The sequence below is a fragment of the Pecten maximus genome, chromosome 13, assembly GCF_902652985.1.
Source record: "Pecten maximus chromosome 13, xPecMax1.1, whole genome shotgun sequence".
In the NCBI taxonomy this organism is placed as follows: Eukaryota; Metazoa; Mollusca; class Bivalvia; order Pectinida; family Pectinidae; genus Pecten; species Pecten maximus.
The window spans coordinates 24,698,693-24,722,748 of NC_047027.1; the positions used below are offsets into that span (position 1 = coordinate 24,698,693).

The 24,056-nt window shown below is 35.3% G+C and overlaps 2 protein-coding genes across 2 annotated transcripts in view; both read left to right on the forward strand.

Annotated features, from left to right (window-relative positions):
* Positions 1–7,710, forward strand: part of LOC117340565 (peroxidasin-like) — an 8,033-nt gene extending 323 nt beyond the window's left edge. The window contains exons 2-8 of the mRNA XM_033902325.1: positions 10–230; positions 2,056–2,367; positions 3,325–3,618; positions 4,159–4,440; positions 4,583–4,858; positions 5,495–5,805; positions 7,602–7,710. Coding sequence (XP_033758216.1) covers positions 10–230; positions 2,056–2,367; positions 3,325–3,618; positions 4,159–4,440; positions 4,583–4,858; positions 5,495–5,751 — 1,642 coding nt within the window. The 3' untranslated portion in view covers positions 5,752–5,805; positions 7,602–7,710. The remainder of the gene's footprint in view (positions 1–9; positions 231–2,055; positions 2,368–3,324; positions 3,619–4,158; positions 4,441–4,582; positions 4,859–5,494; positions 5,806–7,601) is intronic.
* LOC117341212 (nephrin-like) lies at positions 7,504–13,928 on the forward strand. Its single transcript, XM_033903072.1, has 10 exons — positions 7,504–7,961; positions 8,833–9,147; positions 10,250–10,354; positions 10,826–10,841; positions 11,188–11,228; positions 11,743–11,794; positions 12,088–12,164; positions 12,715–12,748; positions 13,166–13,224; positions 13,353–13,928. The coding sequence occupies exons 1-10, from the start codon at positions 7,853–7,855 to the stop codon at positions 13,391–13,393; spliced, it is 849 nt and encodes a 282-aa protein (XP_033758963.1). The 5' UTR covers positions 7,504–7,852; the 3' UTR covers positions 13,394–13,928.
* Positions 13,929–24,056: the final 10,128 nt, after the last annotated feature.

Below are 24,056 nucleotides of genomic sequence, written 5' to 3' on the forward strand. Positions count from 1 at the left end.
TTACTTTAGGAGTGATAGGGACGGTGGTAATGCTGCCACAGCCACTCCTTCATCTACACCTCCATGTTATACATCATCTCCTGATGACTACAGTCCAGTCTGTAACCTGGCCTCTAATGAAGTCAGACTTGGAATCCTCAACCCTGTACACGGTGATACATACAGCTGTAGAGTATACCTGTCCGACTCCACACTGATAGGACCAGAGTCAACACAGGTGTCTGTTGTAGGTAAGTTGTGGTTTATTATACAACGATTCACATTGTGGTAGTAAATCAGTATAAAATCATTACAAAAGCACTGGCCCAATAGCTACTGAGAGAGGTGGAATGTGTATAGACGTATAACAAACAAGATATAAATTGCTAAATATAACAACAGAAACAATACAATCAAAGCAGAAAGAAAGGACAATTGCTTACCAGTATGGTCCAGACTAGAAATGAAACTTTTTTTTCAAGTTTTTCTCATTCTAATTACCTAAATCTATGTTGTATACACTTTGTTAAAAATACTCAAACCACAACTAAATTGCTGGCGATGTTCGCATTTCTGGTCCCCGTTTTTGATGGGAAAAAATAGAAAATATGGAAAATAAATTTTTCATTTTGAGATGCAAAGTATATGGGAAAAAAACAAAAAACAAAGAAACAGAAAGAAAGCGGAAAAAAGAACGGAGTTAGAACTTCCTGAAAAATAAGCCACGGAAAAATGCACATGATAAAGATAAGCTATATTGCAACACTGTGCAAGTGTGAATTTAAGGGTTTACATTTGAGTTTCATTTATTTACAGAATCCCACTGAAGTAGATCAACCATCAATTCTAAAGTATCCAATATGGTATTTTAGTGATTTCTGATGAATTGTATCGTAATTAAATAAGTTCTGTGAATGCAGTTATGTGAAATCATGTTAGCTATCAAAATATACAAGTTTTCATATAAAGAGCAATGCTTTTTTTCATCTGAGAATTATACCATCACTCTAGTTTTGAATGGGCAAAAGAATAGGGTGAATCATAAGTTTCGTTTTAGATAGTAAGGCAAATTATTTCATTAGATAGATGTCTTCGTACATAATTTTGTGTTAAACAAGCATCATGTAGAGAACCTCTCTGACTGTTCGTGAAATACACTTGTATCAACTAAATAGCCTCACTGGCTGTATAAGAATACTTTTATTTATTATACGATTTCCAATTTGTATTTCCGGCATTTTCTAGCATTTCTCTTTATATTATAATTGGTATTTCTCCGCATTTTGTCTCCATTCGTATTTGACATACTCTCATCTCGTATTTCTCCGTGTTTGGAATATTTTCCCGCATCCTTTTCCGTATTTAATCCGAAATTTCGAAAAATGGGAGACCAAATATTCACATCCGTATTATTCATGGACAAGATATGAAATAGAGACACTGGTGTAACCCAAGTTTTCATGTATTTTTTTATTAGCTGTGTAAGTTTGATGTGTTCAATATTATGTAGACAGAATACACATATTTTCTATACATTTTTTTTATTTACTAGACAATAGACTGATACAATGCACAACAACGTGACGTCATGCACGTATGACGTCAGAAGCGTATTCTCAAAGTGATCAGGCTGATAAACATGATAATGTGTCGGTTCTGGTGAATGAAAATACTCTTCTGTAAAATATTTTACGTAATTATGCAAAGATAGCGTTATCCTTGATATTCAACAATCATTTTGTCGGCATTCCGTCATCGTTACAAGTACAATTATGACGTCATAACATAAGTCACTATTGCTAGCATATGTTGCTATAAGTTATTTTCAAGTAAGTATATAAAAGACAGTTTTTGGCAGTGTTATTTATTGTTGAAATTCATACATATACTTTCTGTGATGATTATCTCACGAATTTCATTAATTTCATCTGTCTAGGATTAATACTTTTGTTTTTCAAAACTTGAATAATGAACTTTGCAATTACATCTAAGTCTCTAGCTCCTACAATGTGACATTGATTTGCGAGGTTTGAGGAGATAGAAGTGGTATATGTAAACTGACTTCTCTGTGTTTAGTACCCGTAACTAGTATAATCTTCACACCCCCTGTCAGTGACACAGTGACAGTAACACCAGGGGACAGTCAGGAGTACACATGTGTAACCGGAAGTTGTCGTCCTCCTGCCCGGATAAACTGGTACAAGGATGGTGTAAATATCACAACCCAGACCGGAAGTGTTACTAGTGATGGGGACAAGTTTGTGACCACCAGTTCTTTTACACTGACCGGGACCAAAGGAGACAGTCAAGCCACTATCCATTGTAGGGCTAGTAATGTGGACGGAATGACCCCTGTCCAGTCTGGTGTTAAAACGTTTGTTGTTCAATGTAAGTATGTTTTTCTTGTAGTGTTTGAATATTACCGGATAGGTTAATATCATATCATTAATGGATCATATGAGCCGAATGAGCTATTTATATCATTTGATTTTGATGTACTGTAAACATATTGTTAGAATTCAGGGCATTGATAACCACGAGTTACATAAAGGATCACACCGATATCTAATGCATGTACTAAATCAATAGTTCATAAAGATCCAGAAAATTATCAAATATCCGAAATAAGAGGTAATGCAAAGTGTTCATAACGTCAGCAGACGTCATCTATCACGTAAATTATGATGATGTGAAAAGGTCATTTAACATAGACATAACTTAGCAGGTATCTGTTACCTTTGTCTGTTTTTTAAATATCTTTATTCATCGATATCATATAAAAACAGTTAAGGAGTTCAAGCTATACGCGAGTTCAGTATGTTGCTTCTTCATACCTATAATTGTCAGATGTTTGTCACAATCATGTAAAGCACATAGTCAAAAATAGCGACTTTTCCAAAATTGCTTTTAATCCCTAACGGGTAGTAAACTATAAAGGCGCATGATTTACCAATATTTGGAGCACGCCGTTCAGGCCCAAAGAGATTTCTAAAACCAGCAAATGTTCTCGGTTAGTAATACTAATGCAAGTTATCATTGCATCTTTATAACATTTTATTTTTCTTTATAACATGGACAATTGCTACCCCCAATCAGTCTAACACGTAGCATTCGGTCTACATATGAAACAAAGTATCATGTTGCTGGATAAAAAAGCAAGCACTTCTTCTGACATCGCAATACAAAATGTCAGCAAATTGAAGGTTTCATTACAAATGCATGGTAACGTTAGGTTTTGATATACAAAATGTATCTGATAAATCGGAAATCATACATGTGCATAACTTATGTGGGGCAGTAACGAAGGTTGCTAGCTTTCTGTGCAAAAAAAATCTACTACCACAGGGTCACCAGATGGACCGCCAGTTATATCCGGGTATACAAGTGGTTCCATCTTGTATGCGAACGAGACATTATCGCTCAGTTGCCGGCAGCAGAGTGGAAACCCTCTGTCTACCCTGACCTGGACTGGATTGTGTGGGGGAATCCCCGCCACAGATGGCAGCACTGTTACAGAATCGGTGTCTACCATCACTATAACTCTCACGAAAGGATACAACCAGGGGAGATGTGTCTGTGTGTCTACACATCCACAACCTCAGGCTCAGGACAGGTCACAGGTCACATTTACCGTACACAGTAAGTATACCTACCTAGGACATAGGTCACAATTACCGTACACAGTAAGTATACCTACCTCAGACACAGGTCACATTTACTGTACACTGTAAGTATATTTACCTCAGATACGGGTCACATTTACTGTACACCATAAGTACCATTAGACCTTTAGAAATAAATTGGCTTCGGTCAGTTTAGCGTCCAAATAAAGCATCAAATTTAGGTTTTGATGTACAAAAGAAAACAGAGTGTCATAACTTTCCAAATCTTTTACAATATATAAGTTAACTTTAGTGATGATAAGGTATTTTAATGATAATTTCAAGCAAAATATTATGTCTAGAGAAAAATATAAATTACATTTTTATAGCAAAATATGCCGGGTCAGCTTTGCATTTTCCCATTGTCGTTTGTAGCATTATTTTAATTGGTCAAATCAGAATAAAGTGAAAACTTTCTATAAACAATGTACTAGTTATGTTGTTTTAAAAGTTTGAATGTGCAACATTATATGGTTACTGTATATACCGTTAATGTAAACTGTTGTTTTATAATTAGACCCTCCCAGTGTCCCGATCATTAGCCGGACACCGACACAACCATGGTTGGAGGGAGAGAGCGGGACACTAAGCTGTAGCTACACTGAGGGTTTCCCAGCTCCAGCCATGATTGAGTGGTTCCGTAACAGTCTCCAAACAGGACAGTCAGCGCCATCTATATCACTCTCTCCTCTCAACAAGGATGACAACAGGGCCGGGTATTCCTGTCGTGTGAGGAATGATTTCACTGATGTCAAACTTAATAACCTGACGTCACCAGTTACATACCTCAATGTTGAATGTATGTATTGTAACAAGACACCAAGCTTTATCTACCCGAAAGAGACAGTATTTCTAATATCAAACATTCACAAATATATATACATTTAATCATGATTTAACTGACATCATTGATAGCATTGGTTTAAAATTTCCGGAAACAGATAAACCGCTGGTGACCTTGACCCCTACCCACCTTACCGTAGTTGAAGGTCAGACTGCTCAACTAACTTGTGACACAGAAGGAAACCCCACACCAACAGTCGAGTGGCTACGTGGAGGTACATCAGTACAGACAGGACAAGGGACCTCCCTGACCTTGACCCTGGAAAACGTAGATCGCTCAGCGACAGATAACTACACCTGTCGGGCGGAGGGCGTGTCATCTGTACAGGGGAGGCAACTAATCACACTGAAAATTGCTTATATTCTGGTACAATGTAAGATCACCATGTATTATGTAATAAGTTAAATATTCCATTTAAAATTTGATCTGCCACCAACTCTAAACGAAAGTCACATCGGTACAGGATAAAATCTACCTTTTGTAAACATTGTGAATGTTCCTTTGAGAACTGAACTTCCTGATCTACCTTTTACAGCGCTTGTTTCTGACATCACTTTACTCTGTTGGATTGTTGTTGTGCTCGACTTTGTATATGTCGTACCCGAAATGTTCAATGAGCAATCGTTATGTGTAAACGCCTTACTCAGACATACCTTACCATAATCTTCATGTAGCTCTAGCATTTACCAATAAGTGGTGTATTCCACAGATACGTATTAAACGTATGTGTTCATTAGGTAGTTACTGTTTTATCACCGACGTGAATCCGCTTTTCGCTAGGTTTTATGCCCACCGACTACAATCTTTGTTTTATCATTGGCTGTTCTTCTATTTGTTAATCATTGTAAGGAATTGGGATTACATCCGAGTTTGAATTGAATAAGATCACTTTTAAGCCAATGCATTTCGTTGAGGGTATTTACAAAATAAGGCCTGTCTGTGCGCAAGTCCGGTATTTTACATCACAATTGGGAGATTATACCATCTAGCACTTTTGAATATTTGCCAGATCCTCCGGATGTAGTGGTTGTGGCGCCCCCCGATGTAGAAGAGGGAGACACGGATGTCCGGTTGATGTGTAGGACTGTAGGAGAACCCGACATGCTGACAAGTCAGTCCTGGACACAGACCATTGCCCAGACCCTCATTGCTGACCAATTCACGTATGACACGGCAACACCGGACACAGTAGTCTTGGCTGATGTTTCTCTGGAGGACACAGGGACGTATACATGTAGTGTAAGCAACGGTATAGCAACGGTATAGCAGACACACAAGGGGAGATTATACAATCCAACAGTGCTGTGTTAAATGTCAAAGGTATATATGTGCACAGTACTACAGTCCAACAGTGCTGTGTTAAATGTCAAAGGTATATATGTACACAGTACTACAGTCCAACATTTCTGTGTTAAATGTTAAAGTTATATATATGTACACAGTACTACTGTCCAACAGTTCTGTGTTAAATGTTAAAGGTATATATGTTAACAGTACTACAGTCCAACAGTTCTGTGTTAAATGTTAAAGATATATATATGTTAACAGTACTACAGTCCAACAGTTCTGTGTTAAATGTCAAAGGTATATATGTTAACAGTACTACAGTCCAACAGTTCTGTGTTAAATGTCAAAGGTATATATGTTAACAGTACTACAGTCCAACAGTTCTGTGTTAAATGTTAAAGTTATATATGTTAACAGTACTACAGTCCAACAGTTCTGTGTTAAATGTTAAAGTTATATATATGTTAACAGTACTACAGTCCAACAGTTCTGTGTTAAATGTTAAAGTTATATATGTTAACAGTACTACAGTCCAACAGTTCTGTGTTAAATGTTAAAGTTATATATGTTAACAGTACTACAGTCCAACAGTTCTGTGTTAAATGTTAAAGTTATATATGTTAACAGTACTACAGTCCAACAGTTCTGTGTTAAATGTTAAAGTTATATATATGTTAACAGTACTACAGTCCAACAGTTCTGTGTTAAATGTTAAAGTTATATATATGTTAACAGTACTACAGTCCAACAGTTCTGTGTTAAATGTTAAAGTTATATATGTAAACAGTTCTACAGTCCAACAGTTCTGTGTTAAACGTTACAGTTATATATGTACACAGTACTACAGTCCAACAGTTCTGTGTTAAATGTTAAAGGTATATATGTTAACTGTACTACAGTCCAACAGTTCTGTGTTAAATGTTAAAGGTATATATGAAACTAGTACTATAGTCTAATAGTGCTGTGTTAAACAGTAAATACAAAGTGTTTCACTCCTTTTTTTAAATCATATATTATAGGTAATCATATTACGGTGTATAAGTATATCTGTGACTTACTCAGACAAAGTAGGAGACTTACTGGGCTTACTGTGTACCTAATCCTCTGTCCGTGTATTTAGTCAGGTTTCGTTTCATTTGTTTAACGTCCTATCAACAACTAAAATCATTTACGGACGGCCTCCCGTGCGTGCGACACGCATGCGTGTGTCGAGTGCGTATATGTGTTTTAGGAGGCTGCGGTATTATCATGATAAATATCCTTGTGAAAGTCATGACCAACTGTTAAAATACTGATAAAACATAAAATGAGTTTTGATAAGGACTTTCTATTTTAGATGTCGTAGTACGTCATTCAAAATGATCGTTTTCTCCGATTTCTTATCGGCCTTAATGAATGATTATTCTGTTTAAAAGAATGAGTCTGATCTACTTTCATATAAGTTATGAAACTATCACTGAAATGAAAGGGAGTGGAATATGATTGCCACACCCCTGTCTCTAAATACTTGGGCTCACAAGAATTTAGTATTTTAAAACAAATTCATAATTATCTGAGATAGTCAGAAAGGTCATTTGTCAATTATTCTACTTTTACCCGGTATTTTGACAATTGATGAATGTATTGGATAAAAAAATAAACAAGTATGAATAAAATGGGTATTCTACGGATATCGAAAACTTAATAGGATGAGTTTTTATTGCATTTCAGTCAAACTAATGTGATTTAAAATGATCTATTAATTTACACGGTTTTGCATTGTATCCATACCATATTCATAATATTATCATTGGTGTACATATATCATAATACATTTGGTGTCATTATAGTTGCCCCGAAATTCAATTCAAGTGGACAGAATCACAACTTCTATAGCAGGCTGCATGAACAAGTGACCATACAGATTCCGTTCTACAGCAACCCTCCTGTTACATCTACTGATGACCTAGAATGGACAAAGGTGTCCTCTGGTGCTCGGATTGTCCCATCTTTAAACATCACCTTCGGACTTACTAAGGATGAGCTCATCGACTTGTCAATCAAGGGAAGGACTGTGCCATTCTCCGGTCAGGCGGCTGTTATGACTCTGCTATCATTTGACCAGTCATTAGCCGGGGACTACACCGTTACTGTTTACAACGACGGTAGAAGTCGACACTCTACTACAACCTTTTCTATAGCTCCATCTGGTGAGTCAAAAATGAAAGACAAATAAAAGATTTATAAGTAGATCAATATGTTCTCTAGGTATGGTCTCAGCTAAACGAAAAGAATGAAAAATACACACTCACACACTTCAGAATGTGTTGTTTATTGTGTTGCTTGCATAAACTGATGAAGGAAAGTGAACCTCGTGCAGCTTAAGTGAACTGCGAAGCAGTTCATGTACCGTTCCATGTAATGTAATACTTTTCATTTGTTTGTTTGCTTACCAGCGTCAATTTCTCCATTTAACGGCATATTTTCAATAAACAAAAGCCAAGGCAATACTATCTGGCTAGTATAAGACCTTGTTAAAAGGCTAAGTGGTTTGTTTAAATGAATAATGTGAGCCTATTTAAGATTTAAATGGGACCCTTCTGTGCGGCCTAATTAACATTTTCAGATACACAAATCAAAACACTTTAGTTGAATATGCAGGATATTACTAAAACCATCACAAAATTATAACTTTTCACTGACTTATGTTTTAAGTGCATGAGATCCTGGATGACTAGTGTACACTGAACAACTCAGGTTACCGAATAAGATTATTGCGCAGAATAATTATGAAGTACGTGGTTATCAAGTTTGCGAAAATAGTAGAAACAATAATCTTTAAAGATTATCTACCTATAGAATACATTACAAACGCATAGAAGTAAAAAGAAAATTAAAGCGCGGACAAAAATATTAATGACTCCAGGACAGATTAATTAAGAGGTTAAAGGTTTTTGCTGAATCTTAGCTGAAAATACTGGTTTATTTTACGACATAATGTTCTTTATTTCAGCACAATTATTTGTAAAAGAGGCATGATAAAGAATCCATACTTACGTTTTTAATAAATTTATGCAACAGGCCCTCCTGAAATGCCTTCAAATTTTCAAGAGATAGAAACCACTGCAACGAGTATTACTGTACAATGGACTAAAGGTTTCAATGGCGGCCGCTCCCAGACATTTGTTATTCTGTATAGACCTGAGGGAGGAACCAGGACAGAAACAGTATCAGTGAGGGAACGACAACAGTCAACATACACCAAGGAATTAACGGGTCGGAATCCTAACACCAGATACCAACTCAACATGTACGCTTATAACGAAGAGGGGAACAGCTCACTCAGCAGTGTGGTGGATATAATCAGTAAAACCAACCAAGAATCTTCATGTACGTGTAAGAACCTATACGATAAAGTCAGATATAAATACTATTGTACTCATAGAATATATAAAGGCTACACAACGAGTGGTTGTTGGATATGGAATTTATTTCACACGAGTAAGTCATTTTTTTCAAAAGACACGAGCCTTAGCGAGTGCCTTTGGCAAGAGTGTCTTTGGTATTTAAAAAAATAGCTTACTCGTGTGAAATAAATACCATATCTAAATATCACGAGTCGTGTGACCTGTTTCTACCACAACGATATCGATTTGAATCAAAGGGAAGCATGGCCAAGTCTAATTTGGCGTATGCAAATATGGTGTACAGGTGACGGCCGAAACCCGGTGATGTGGCGTCATTCGATTATTGATGACGTAAATAACAATTACAGCTCGGGTCAAAGTTCGAATTTTTGACCAATCAAAAGACCGGAGGGTTAAATTCCACTAGTGGTATATAAAATGTATTTATTCAACAGTCGGGACATTCATACAATGACTTTAAAGAGGAATAACACAGAGTATGTTGGTAGAACCATGTTTACATTCAGTGATATATTGATACATGTAGAATAAGATGAAACATCCTCAACTGAGGGATTTCTCTGTCGATACAAAACAAAAGGGTTTAAAATCTCCATATATCCGACATGAAACATAATCATATGTATACACAGATCGCTGTAGTGTACTGAAAGGAAAAGAAAAGCAATCAGAAAAATTGCTTGATTTACTGCAGAAAATTGGGGATGTTTTAAAATGTATAGTAATAATGGTGTAATTGAAAGATAGGGAATCACTTTACTTAGCAATCGCTTAAGCGTAAAAATATGTGTATCGGGAAAATATAACAGGGGCAATATATCTTCTGTTGGTTGAATATACATAGTATATCCGATATCTATTTAATAGGCCACATCGCAGGCCGTTGCAATACTGATACCATATTGAACCAACCCCTCCCCCAAGATAGATCATTTCATCATTAAATAACATGAAATAAACTACGACTATTTGAAGATTTAAGATACAAAAATACTTATATCATGCTAATATCATTGAAGAAAAAGATTAAAAAAAGACCGATATATTATATTTTTTGCTCTTGTTTGCAGATCAGGACGATAATACATCGAATCCCAACACCGCGTCTATTGCCCTTTTTATAATATCATCCGTGATGCTAGCTACAACAGTGTCTTTGATCCTGTGGATTATTTGTAAGTATTCCTACTTAATAACTTCATTAATGCGTCATTCTTGAAAATGACTATTCATGAAATGTAGCCTTGCAGTATGTGTGCTGACAATGGACATTACTAGATCTGTAAGCATCAAAATGCGCAAGACACAAGGTAATTTTAGTCAAGGTTAGTTTTATCATTAGAATCACTCGTAAAACGCGAGTATTATACTTATTATGTATCTTCCATTACCTATTTAACTTACAACCCAGCCTATTCTTGTTAACCGAAGAATTGCTACTTTTAAAAAATCTTCACAAGAGATGGTCCTCTTTTTATGTTCAATTTAGTTTCAGTAAATATTGTTTTACAAACTGTGTAATAGAACTACAGAAGGAACATTTATTGTTTAAGACTGCTGATTTTGACAATTCATTGTTTATCTATGCATTTTAGCTTCAACTCTTTCTATCTCGTAAATAAGAACGTTTTAATCATATATTGCAGGTAGACGAAAATTAAGGTAGGTGTAACAGTATCCACCAATATTATTTTTGGATGATATTAATAGTTTTACCCATTATATGTCCTGATGCTATTTTCTTTAAATCATGTCTAACTACTATGTGTTTATCCAAAGCAGTCAATGATGCACAGGTAGAAATACTTAAACTATAATAGTACACTTTGCCAGAAAAATCACAATTCTGTAATTAGGAATTAACACATTCGCGTAATTGCTTTTTTCAATGCCAAACTTCACACATCCCTCTTGGTAATAGGTATCGCTTTCGACACTGTTTCTCTTTTAATACATTGTATTGATAAGTGATGTATGTTATCATTCAAATCGATTTATCTTTTTCTAGGCAGACGACAGGTACAGACAAAAATGACAAGGCTAAATCAGGTAAAATGGCCAAAAAAGTTCAGTCTGAGACAAACAAATATGTTCAAAGTAGTATATTTAGCTGACCTGAATAATGTACTTTTAAATACAAGTAAATGTCTAAAATTGTTCAATGCTACAGGAGTATTGTGATTTCTTGGTTCACAAAAACAATGAAATAATCATTTATTTAAGAAGCGGAATGAGCTCAAATCTTACGCTGATATTCAGAAATAAATTAAATCATAATAGTTCAACTCAGAGGTAATGTTTATTTGCCAATTCTGTATGACATTGCTTTTATTCCAAGATGCCAAATAATGTGACGCGTGTTTCTTGACACATACCAACAAAAATATCGATGTTTTATTGTCAACAACCCCTTTGATTTTTGTTGAAAGGGGCGTCTTATCTCTGAGCTTAAGAATAAATGACAGAGTTTGTGTCCTTATTTTGGAACAATATACTAACGTCAATTTCAACCTCAAATGCAGATGTTTCTCTGAATAGTGCAGCCTTGCTTATTACTTTGTAGGTGTAAACCTGTCTCAGTCTCCATTAGGACAACATGACAATCCAACTGAGAGGTAAACACAATTGAATCTCCATTGCACGAGTCAGGCAGATGTGTTAAGAAAATAACCAATCAAATTGTTTAATGTTTAGATTAGCCTTTATATAGGTACCCTTATTATATAATTAAGTAATTCTCAGCTTTAGGTGTATATGGTTTGAAATCAATTGATGCATGGAATTTGTGTTTTATTTATTTATTTATTTTTTAGTTCGTCTGTTGACGAGAGTGCCGGACACATAAAATAACGGTTAGTTTCATCCACTAACATATTCAATGACGTCATTATAAACACTTGTTATTAAGGTCACATTATGACGATCTAAACCTTGAAGAACGAGAGCCACCGTCGAACTATGAGTGCCTTGGTAATAATGCTGCAGGTAAGTCGAATGTCGTACTGGAGTTGTACCGATGATAGCTATATCATACAATATACAATAGGGAAATATTTATTTTGTGAGGGCATATTGGTGTAGTGGTGGAAGAGTGAGGTTGTGATCGAAGGATCGCTAATTCGAGGCCTAGTACGGGAGCTATGTGAAGCCTTGAACACGATACTTTACTCTGTTGTGTTCTTGCGATTTCAGTTTAGCTGCATGCACGATAAGATAGTGTTAGAAATGTCTCAAGCTATTTGCATCCAGCGGCAGCTCCGGTTGTATGCTCGCCAAGAAGTTGAGGTAGATTGATTGATATTTGATAATCAAACATAATAATTTGTGAACCGACTAGAGAAGGTTATATATTGCTATAATACAAATTCTACTTATTATATAATAACACGTATACATCATTGTCTGAATAGAACGCCATCCATTTTGATAAATAAATAAATTGTCTTAATGTTTTGTAAAAGACAATTTCCGAGATATTTAGGTGATGTATTCCTGAAATAAACTAACATGATGTTATCCCTTCACTCTTTTCTAGCCAATGCGAATGCAGAAGTTTCCACTGACGACAGGTTTGTATTGACGCTTTACTTACGAAGGATATAAATATACTGTATGATTCATATTTCAATATCATATTTGAGCAATACATTATCGTCAATAATTGATTCCAATATAAAAACTATAAAATTAACGTAGACAGGTCAAAACCATTCAGAAGAGGTTATTCAAATGAAACAAACGCAAAATATTACAGGAAAAAAATCCACGCATATTACAGTTTAAGTTAATGTTGCAGAATATCGTTAAAAATAATATCTATTATGTACATTTGCACTGTATTTTTCATATTACGATGACACAAATTGGATTCGAAACGTCATCGGGAGATATGTTTAGAAAATGTTATGTGATTATGAAAGATGAAGGGCGAATCAATAACATCAAAGCGCATTATATAAGCAAAATCATTTTACTTTTCATTGTAGACAAATGTATGAATCCCTTGGCACAAGAACTAATGCCGGCGTGTATGATGAACTCAAAGGTGTGTTGGGTCAAAATCAAATATCTGTTGAGTGTAATACTATTTAAATATAATTATTACAATTATTGATGAAAGTGTTAGTGAATGTGTTTTGTGAACTAGATATTCTCATAGCTTTCCCTTTTCAGGACCAGCAAGCCGCACGTACGAAAATACGGTTATCAGATGAAGAGACAAAGGAGACAACATGCGACAATTCTACGTTCACTACTTGTGTTAACTAAGCAGATGCCAAACCGTTGTACATACAATGTATCTGATATGTACTCGATGAAGCTTATTCATATGCCTGGATATTTTGAAGGACAGTGTTATCATTTGTATTGGTTGGTTTGTTCGTTTAGCGTCCTATTAACAGCCAGGGTCATTTAAGGACGTGGCAGGTTTTGGAGGTGGAGGAAAGCAGGAGCACCCGGAGGAAAACTACCGGCCTACGATCAGTACCTGGCAACTGCCCCATGTAGGTTTCGAACTTGCAACCGAGAAGTGGAGGCTTAGTGATAAAGTGTCGGGACACCTTAACAACTCGGTCACCGTGGCTCCTACACGGTTATCAAGTGATTTGTATTACTCAATGATAATTCTGTTTATATAAACATTCTTGGAATATCTTTTCTGTTTAATACAGCTTTGATCTATAAATGTATATCCATAAGTCAACGTCATGACACAATATGTATGCATCAATATATATTGATGAGCAACACATATTTTTTGTTATATTATGCTTGTCATATTGATCACTACTCTTGTTCAATCTCCCACTGTACTTTAAGTTGTCAACTCCTAAGATGCGTGTGCTTGCCAGAGAACGAGATATGATTATATCTAAAGTTAAGATAAGGATAACGGAAATCACTACTTAAGAATTAAGTACCATTGTTTCATCACCAAGTAACTATACCGCATATATTGCCTGGCCAACTGATTATTGTGTATCTATTGAAATTATGATCAGAGAAAAATTCTGTATTAAAAGAATTATTTAAATGCTCGCATGTAATTATATATATAATCACTTAATCATTTCTGCATAAAATGTATATGTTATTTACATCTAAACCATGCGGCTTATAACTATCATGCATGTAACGCCAAACGTAAATAATGATGTTTACCTTGTTTAAACAACTTGGATATATTACATACTTTGTTAAAATTAATTATGTTCATTCAACCCCTTACAAAGCATTAAAGTATCTTATTATTCCCCGTGAAACGCGTTTGCGGGGATATTAAATTGGGCTCCGTGTGTCCGTCCGAGATTCTTTTCCGGGCTATAACTCCATAACCGTTCCACGCAGCTCCTTGAAACTTTCTGTATGTATCAGACTAGTGCCCAAGTTGTGCCTTTTGCTATTGCGGACCTTCCATTTTCGTTATTTTGTTCTGTCACCATGGAAACTTAATCAAAAATACCAAATTACTGTTTCCGGGCTATAACGCGGAAACCGTTCGACGCAGCTCCTTTAAAATTTCTGTATATATCTGACTAGTGCTCTAGTTGTGCCTTTTGCTATTGCGAACCATCCATTTTCGGTATTTTTTTCTGTCACCATGGAAAATAATAAATAAAAAAAACAAATAAATGCAGATTAACGGTAAAACTGGCATCTATTTAATTAGTATTTACCAATTTCCGGATATTTTAGTTCCTCGTACAATCAGTATAAAATAAATTTGTAAAATGGATCACGTCGAAGATCATGTGTGTTTGATTATTGCTTCAAAGATCGCCCAGACGGCCAGTAGAATGCAGTCATTTCGCACACAGGAAATGCCGTCAATAAATGACCAAAATCATTAATAGGACGTTATACAATACAAAGCCGAAGCGGAATTCAATAGTGACAATAAACAACTTTACCAACTGCAACAATCTCTTCTCACAAATGTCTTAGTGATACAATGTAGTGGAATGTAAGTTATATGATATCAGATATTCTACCTAGTTTATGATACAGGTTACCCGGTGGGATATATGTCACTCAGTTTGAGATATTTTACAATGATAGATGTAAATCAATTGATGAAAGATGTAAATTTGCTAGTGAAACACGTTACCTGGTGTACGATTTAAGTAGCAACATGTGAGATATTTTACCTTTTGTTAATTGCCTGATGAGATAGGTAAGTAACCAGGTGCGAAATGCAAGCTACCCGATGTGGGCTATAAGTTACCCGGTGTGAGAGGTGCTACCTAGTTTGAGATAGGTCACTTGGTGTGATATGTACGTAACCGCATGTGAGATGTATTTTCTTGTGTTGAATGTAAGTTATCTGATTGGAGATGTAAGTTACCTGGAGCGAGATGTAGACTACCCTGTGGGAGATGTAAGTTATGTGTTTGGATATATTTAACCTGGTGTGAGATTTGATATCTGGTAGAGATATGTTACATGATATGAGCTTAAGTTTCCTGTTGTGAGCATTGTTACCTGTGTGATGTACGTAACTTGTTTGGGAAGTAAATTACATAGTATGATATATGCTACCTTGTGTGGTATTAAGTTACCCATTATATATTACTTGGTGTTAGATAAGATTCCTGGTGTGAGATATATCACTTGGTGTGATATGTAAGTTACTTGTTGTGAGATATGTTACCTGGCGTAAGATGTAATTTTCCCGGTGTGGAATATATTACCTGATTTGTGATATGTTACCTGGTGTGATATATGTTACCTGGTGTGATATATGTTAGCTGTTGTGGAATATATTTCCTGGTGTAAGGATATGTTTCCTGGTGTTATATGTAAGTTATCTGGTGTGAGATACACGTTACAAGATCGGCGAAATGTACCTAATATGATATAGCATCTACCTGGTTTGTAAATATCACATAAGCAATGACCTATTTATCTACGTTACAATTGGTATTATTTCAAACAGCTTCTTGAAAACAATTATATTAGCAGTGATTTTCAGTTCCTTGTTAACCTGAGATATCCATTGTCCATGTAAAAGGTTTGGTTTTGTTTAACGATGTCTTATCAACAGCTTACGGCATTTAAAAACGGCCTTCCAATTAGGCGTAAGGCATGCATGCGTGTGGTGAATATGTGTATGTATTGGGAGGCTCCGGTATGTTTGTTCTTGTCTCCGTATGATTGCGCTAAGCGGTAGTAGCAACTACCATTTGTATATCTCAGACAGGGTAAGGAATCCAAAGCCTTCCTCACATGGTCGAACCCTCAACTATTGGCCAAAATTGGTGAAGTGTCAAGGGAGAGTATGTTGTTGTAGTTATTAGTAAATGAGGTTAATCTGTCTAAATCATTTCTAAATATTTCAAAATTGTTTGCTTATTAATCTGGGCATGGATGATAAAGTTATTGAAATTGTTGAGTTTTTTCTTATTTGTTCTTAGGCAGTATCCATGTTGTTTTTTAAGTTAGATATTCAATTCAAAATCTTATGCGACCAATACACACAAAACAATCGATAATTAACAATTCATTACTCCGATATCTGAATTGTCAAATAAACATATTTTTTATTGTATTTTCAAGTGAATGAACATAGAAATATAGTGGTTTTTACATGTCACGAATAACCCCATGCATCATTGTTAGGCAGACTGGTATTTAATTGCAAATAAACCATGTAGTGTGAATTATTGTAAAATAGACACAATGCCCTTATAATAAATGCATTATAAATAGTCCTTGATTATTCTTGTTGAATGTGTAAATCCGCTATGATTTTTCTTCTTGTAACATCTCATGTTTAAATCGACAGTAATGTCAGTCTTGAACGTCAAATAAATACCAACGTGAACAAGACAACCAATTCCCTGTTAGTACCCTTGTCACAGCGCGTATACACCCCGTATTCATAACGTGTCATGTGGGCCTTGCAATACCCGTAATATATCTCTCTTCCGATTGGTCGGCATTTAATCTATTTGTATTTTTTATTTGTCGCACGATATCACACGGAAAGTCTAACATCGACCACAAAGAAGGTTATACGCCATTCTACACAAGGTAAAGATAGGTATTTACAGTATTATCACTTAGGCGCACTATTGTTTGCGACAAGAGGTCAACAACAAATTACAACAGCATAATCAGTATGTTTGTACAGAATAATGACACATACATTTAGACAAAGTTTGTAGTAGATTATACACTGCATAAACGTTCGTTCAATACAGGATTGTATATTTAACCATGCAATTGTACTTATGATAACATGTATGCTTTCAAACATACCATTTCAATATTTTTACAATATACGTTACATATATTTTAAATATTGATGTTTGAAATTCACGTATTATTTTTCATATGTCTTTCTAGTAATTGGATAATCATAGATATATTTGATCATATTTCAATATTGCATAATGATAATAATCCTTTCATTTTATGAATAGATGGGTTACATGTATAATAACTAGGTAAATACTTTTTACGAATTTTACTTACATATCTATTTGAGCATACAAATCGATAATGATACTCGTATCCATCCCCAGTAAAACATAGCGGACATTATGATTTCACGAAACCTGTCGGTCCATCGGCCTGTCTCTTAAGGAAGAAATATATTACTGGTTCTGAATTTACATATTGTTATTCTATTTTTTTGTTTAAGCATAGTTACATATTTTTTTTCAATCTGGAACTGACATTTACATATTGCATATGTTTTACCACGGGAAGATTTATCAATATCAACATACCACTTGTATAAATTGATCTTGCAGAATGGTTTTTTAACGTAATTTGAGGTAATATTTATTGCTAGTGTAGACATATCTATGTAAACATACGTCACTTAATCCTGTACTATTAAGTTTATTCTTGATATAAGAAATCCAATTGAAATCAGCAAAATCATTTACATGAAAATTCAACATCAGCTAGTACATTTAGCTTGATAACCTATTTTCACCTGTAATTAATTTATACAAGAACATTATCATTCTGGACTTTCATTTCAATATTTATGGGATATCTACCAGTTTCACTATTTACCATTATATTTTATATGGAACTACGAACATCCAAAACTTTTTCACAGAGTTGAACATGCAACTTCTCACTCACATTAGCATTTTCGACCCCCAAATCTCTGACGGGTATAAAACGTATGGGAGAGATTAAAACTTCGAACAGTTTCAAGTGTAGGTCTATTGGTGATATAATATTTCTATTTTCTGTATAATGCGTACATTGCTTTCTGAGCCTGCCCGACAAGTGTTTTTCTCGCTTTACAGAAACTGCCATGATAACAAAACAGCAGCCCTAGTAATGAATAACTGTCTTGGGTATCCAACACTTCACCAAAGAGAGTAAAAAGATAACAAATTTTGTTTTATTAAGATTAACCTTATGTTTCCAAATGTCACAATATATTTCGAATTCGCGAAAGCTTTCGGAAGACCTTCTGCTGTTTCTAAAATAACAACTTTGTCATTTGCATATAGCAGAAAAAATAATTTAACAAATATGCCCATGCGTTCTTGGAAGAGAGTTTCGCTATATTGACGTTGATCAACATAATTATCCATAAAAAATCTTCCAGATCGTTTATATATATCGAGAACAAAAAGGTGGAGAAATGTTCCCTTTGTTTTTCACTGACATGACACTTGAATAACTTATATTACTGAGCATATTAATTTGTCTTTCTTGATACGTGTGTATCATTTGTTACGAAGGTAACTATTATCTTTGTCTACAGAATTTTAAAATTGAAAAGGCTTGGTACAGAATGAGCGGTTATCTTTTTCAATATGTTGATGACATTGAAAATGCATTAACTGATATGTCATGTGACCCCCCCCCCCCCCCCCCCCCCCCCCCCCCCCCCCCCCTATTTTTTAACACATATTATCTAGGAAATCTTCACAAAAACCTCCTCCGTTGTAATTGATATTAAGTTTGTAATATAAAAAGCGCATGCAACTAAATATACCTCGAAAATTATAAGAAAAATGTGAATTTCGTCTCTGTTATATACTTATCCGATTTGCTGTCTAAACATATCTGACATTTACAACACAAAAGAAAATCTATTTCAATTCCAAGTGATAATAAGTTGTTTCTGAACAATCACAATTCAAATGAAAATGTATTTCCATCGTTTTACGACAAGCATGGCCATGTGTTATAGCGCACAATTAACTGCAAATTACAGGGATGGTCTCTTCTGAATTCATGCATGTTTAGCTATCAATTTTAGGTCAGCGTTTTAGGTTCTGGGTTATCATTGATGCATATTTAATTTGCTTCAATGTTTATTCGACCGGACACTTTCGCCAATGTCTTATCATTTACGATAATGTAGGTAGACATGAATTACTGTAAGGCATTTTGGTATTCATTTATTCAACCTGAGAGTGTTTTCCCTGAAAACTGAATCTTTTTTACTCATGAATATCGTAGACCCCGTGACTTTAATACACAATGTTTATCACATTGGACTTCGAGATTACATTTACTTTATCTAATTTTAGAATTGCTGGTAATCGACGCTAATTATTCTAAGTTTTTAAGAGTTTGTCAGGCAAAGGAAGTAGATATTGAACTTAACCTTTATATTATTGTATATATGATGTTTTAACTTTAAAGAAACATTCAGATATAACGTTTATAACTCGAGTCAGGTCATTTACCTCTTAGGATATCGATAGGATAGGATGCCGGATTTGCCGAGTGGTTAAGGTGTCCCGACACTTTAACACTAGCCCTCTACCTTCGGGTCTTGAGTTCGACACCCACGTGGGGCAATTGCCTGGTAATGACCATAGGTCGATGGTTTTCCCCGAGTACTCTGGCTTTCCACCACCTCCAAACCATGACACGCTTCTAGACATTATCTATTAAGTCATCGTATGTAAATGTCTGGTGCAACTCTGGTTTAAATATAGTGTACTTCTAATCTGAATTTAAAACACCGTTGGTCTAAATCTACCACAAGTCTAAATATGGTGTGTATCTAGTCTTAATTTTGACATTTCTGGTGTAAGCACATCAAGTCGAGATAGAATGTGCTATGAGCATAATGCAGACAGGTGACAAACTTCCCTGTAGCAGTAGTACAATGAACCATACTAGAGGACTTCAGGAAACAATCACCTACATACTTAGCCCTTAAAGGGAACAACCAACAATTGTTTTTTACATAGACTTTAGTGTTAACGTTTTGGAGTATATCATTAAAAGTCCTGAATTCAATATGGCAATCATAGTGTATAACGAAAGTTTAGGGTCTCATATAACACTTAATTAAAAACAAATTGGGTCCTTCAGCTCAATTTTTTTCCATGGTAACAATTTTGAAAATGGTTGAATTTCGCAGATAAAATTCACAAAAATCTGTTATGTTTACCTGTAAATGATTACGACATGAAATTTTGAAAATGAAAAAAAAATCAATCGGACTTACGAAATTTATATCAACAGTTATTATTGATAATTACCTACCAGGCTACACATCTATTTTGTTACTTCATAACATACGGGCCAATCGATGGCTGCCAGACATTTTATTCCTGGCTCAACTTTCTATACACAGGGAATGTATCACAAGTCTATTTTATCAATTGGTTGGTTGTTTCCGTCAAGGCCGCACACACATATTTCCTCAGCTTTTATCTTTTATCTTATACCTTTTTGACATTTGTTTGGCCATCAACTAGACGAAGCAGTAGTATCATGTTTAATTCTGTCTAATATTATCTCAACTCCGGTCGGTACTTGTTTGAAATACAACAAAAGTCTGGTCGAATGTTTACAGCAGAATATAAGTAATTCGTTATCACAAGATTTAAAATCTCACATAAGTTAGTCCACACACAATATATGGAACAGCTAATTTGATAAAAGAATTCAAAGTCTGTTTCCAGAGAGAACATCATTTAATTTTACATTTAGCATCACACAATCTTTGAAACACAAAATTGCTGAAGCTCAGAAAAAAAAAGAATAAAATATGTATAGACTTGATAGAGAAACATGCTTGTGTGCTTGATTCATGATTGTTTATGAATGCTTAATGTACAATGTATACTAAATTAATAATTGACCTATTTTTGGAGATACAGTGCATTTTTTAAGCAATGTTTGATATAAATGCTTAAGATTCCTTATTCATGCCTTGTCATAAGGATATCACAACAGGAACTCATAATCTAGACACGAAATGTATCAGTAAGACAGAAGGAAACCAACATCAAGTCATACCATAGGAAGTGGTCCCAGTGAGTATGGTTTGTTTTTGTTTAACGTCCTATTAACAGCCAGGGTCATTTAAAGACGTGCTAGGTTTTGGAGGTGGAAGAAAGCCGGAGTACCAGGAAAAAACCACCGGACTACGGTCAGTACCTGGCAACTGCCCCACGTAGGTTTCGAACTCGCAACCCAGTGGTGGAGGGCTAGTGCTAAAGTGTCGGTACACCTTAACCACTCGGCCACCACGGCCCCTGTTTTGAAACAGAATTCAAAATATCAAAGCATATCCAAAAATGATTTAACGATATTGATAATTCATCAAAGAGAAATGTACCTACATGTATACCTATTGTTCAAAAATAAATTTGTTTGTGACGAATGCATATCTAAATATCTTGCTTGAAAAGTATTAAAAATAGAAATAGTTTGCGTTAATTTAATTAGAACTTAAAGTCTGCCTTTTCCTGTTGAAACGGGTAGATGGTTAGGTGTTTAGGAGAGTGGACGAATTATGTCTCCTTTGTAGAAATGGTGTTGGAGATATATATTATTACATGTACTTATGTTTTTGAGAAGTTATATATATCAGGATAATATATGCCGTCATAGGTAGAGTAGGTTACTTTATATAATGTGAATAGACTTACTGAATCAAACATGTCCCTCCTACTGAAGAAGATATAAAAGTTGTATTATTGGTGTGTCTGTTTCAGCAAGATTACAGTATCATTTCATTGAATAAAAGTCCTTGATATTTTGTCAAGGTTACACGAGACATATGCTAGTGGTAAAACTTAAACTGTATAGCTCTACTACAGAATACATTTCCGTGAGGTCTAGTCTGGAAATGAATTTTGGTTTCATGATAGGAAGGACTATTAAGGTTATTTTATCATTGTTAGATTGTAAATACATGAACAAACCTTGGGTACCTTCTTCTAAAGGATGCACCTCTGTCCTAAGCCTTGTTTGCCTCTAGTCTAAATAAAGCGCACCTGTGTTCTAAGCAGTGGTTAAGGCGTCCCGACACTTTAACACTAGCCCTCCACCTCTGGGTTGAGGGTTCGAAACCTACGTGGGGCAGTTGCCAGGTACTGACCGTAGGTCAGTGGTTTTTCTCCGGGTACTCCGGCTTTCCTCCACCTCCAAAACCTAGCACGTCTTTAAATGATCCTGGCTGTTAATAGGACGTTAAACAAAAACAAACAAAGTTCTAAGCATAGTAATCCTATAGTTTAAATTACTGCACCTCTGGTCTATCTAGTACTTTAAATTTAGTGCACCTCTCTTCTTAACCTAGCGCCTGTAGTTTAAATTTAGAGCACATCTAGTCTAAATTACTGCACCTCTGTTTTAAACTAAGTGCGCATCTAGTCTAAATCGAGTGCACATCTGTTCTTAATCTAGTGCACCTCTGGTCTGAATCTAGTACACCTCTGTTCTAAGCATAGTGCGCCTCTATTCTAAATCTAGCGCACTTCCTGTGTAAATCTAATGCACGGTTGTTTAACTGTAGTGCACTTATAGTCTAAATCTACAGCACGCCTGGTCCATACCTAGTGTGCCTCTAGTCTATATCCATATCACCAATAGTCTAAATCTCGTGCACCTATACACGGGTCTTGGTGGTCCAAACCTAATGCACATCTAGTCTTAATCTAGTTCCCCTCTAATCTAAATCTAGTGCACTTCTGTTATCTTAACTAAGTTTATTCTGAACGCAGGCATGATAATTGCCTCTCTATTCCAATCATAATTTATACAATATCTAATATATATATATACATATATATATAAGAGTGTTGATGTTGTGATGTTACTCCAAAATTTGTCTAAACGGTTTTCGAAACTGACTAAATTTGGTGCTTCAACTACATTTTCTGGTAAAGAGTTCCAACTGTCTACAATTCTTTGAGTGAACGAATACTTTCTCATGTCCAACCTGCTTCGTGTTTTATCAAGGCTGAGTGAATGTCCCCGTGTCCTTCTCTCTTTTTTAATTGGTAGAAGTCCGTGTGATGCTGTTATTTCATAGCCTCCTCTCAAAATTTTAAAAACTTCAATCATGTCGCCCCTATTTCGTCTATATAGTAACGACGGGAGTTTAAGGCGACGCAGTCGTTAAACCTTGTGCCCTCTAGTCTATGTATTGTAGACCTACGGTCTACATCAGGTACCCTTCTAGTTTAAACCTAGTGCCCGGTCCTGTAGTCTTAATCTACTGCAACTGTGTTCTAAACTTAATACAACTGTAGTCTTATTTTAGTGCAACCCTAGTTTTAATCTACTGCACCTCTGGCTAAACCTGGAACAACTGTAGTATAATTTTACTTTACTCATATTCTAAACCTACTGCACCTCTAGCTTAAACCTACTACAACTGTTGTATAATTTTACTTCACTCATAGTCTAAACCTACTGCACCTCTAGCTTAAACCTACTACAACTGTTGTATAATTTGACTTTACTCATAGTCTAAACCTACTGCACCTCTAGCTTAAACCTGGAACAACTGTTGTATAATTTGACTTTACTCATAGTCTAAACCTACTGCATCTCTAGCTTAAACCTGGAACAATTGTAGTATAATTTTACTTTACTCATAGTCTAAACCTACTGCACCTCTAGCTTAAACCTGGAACAATT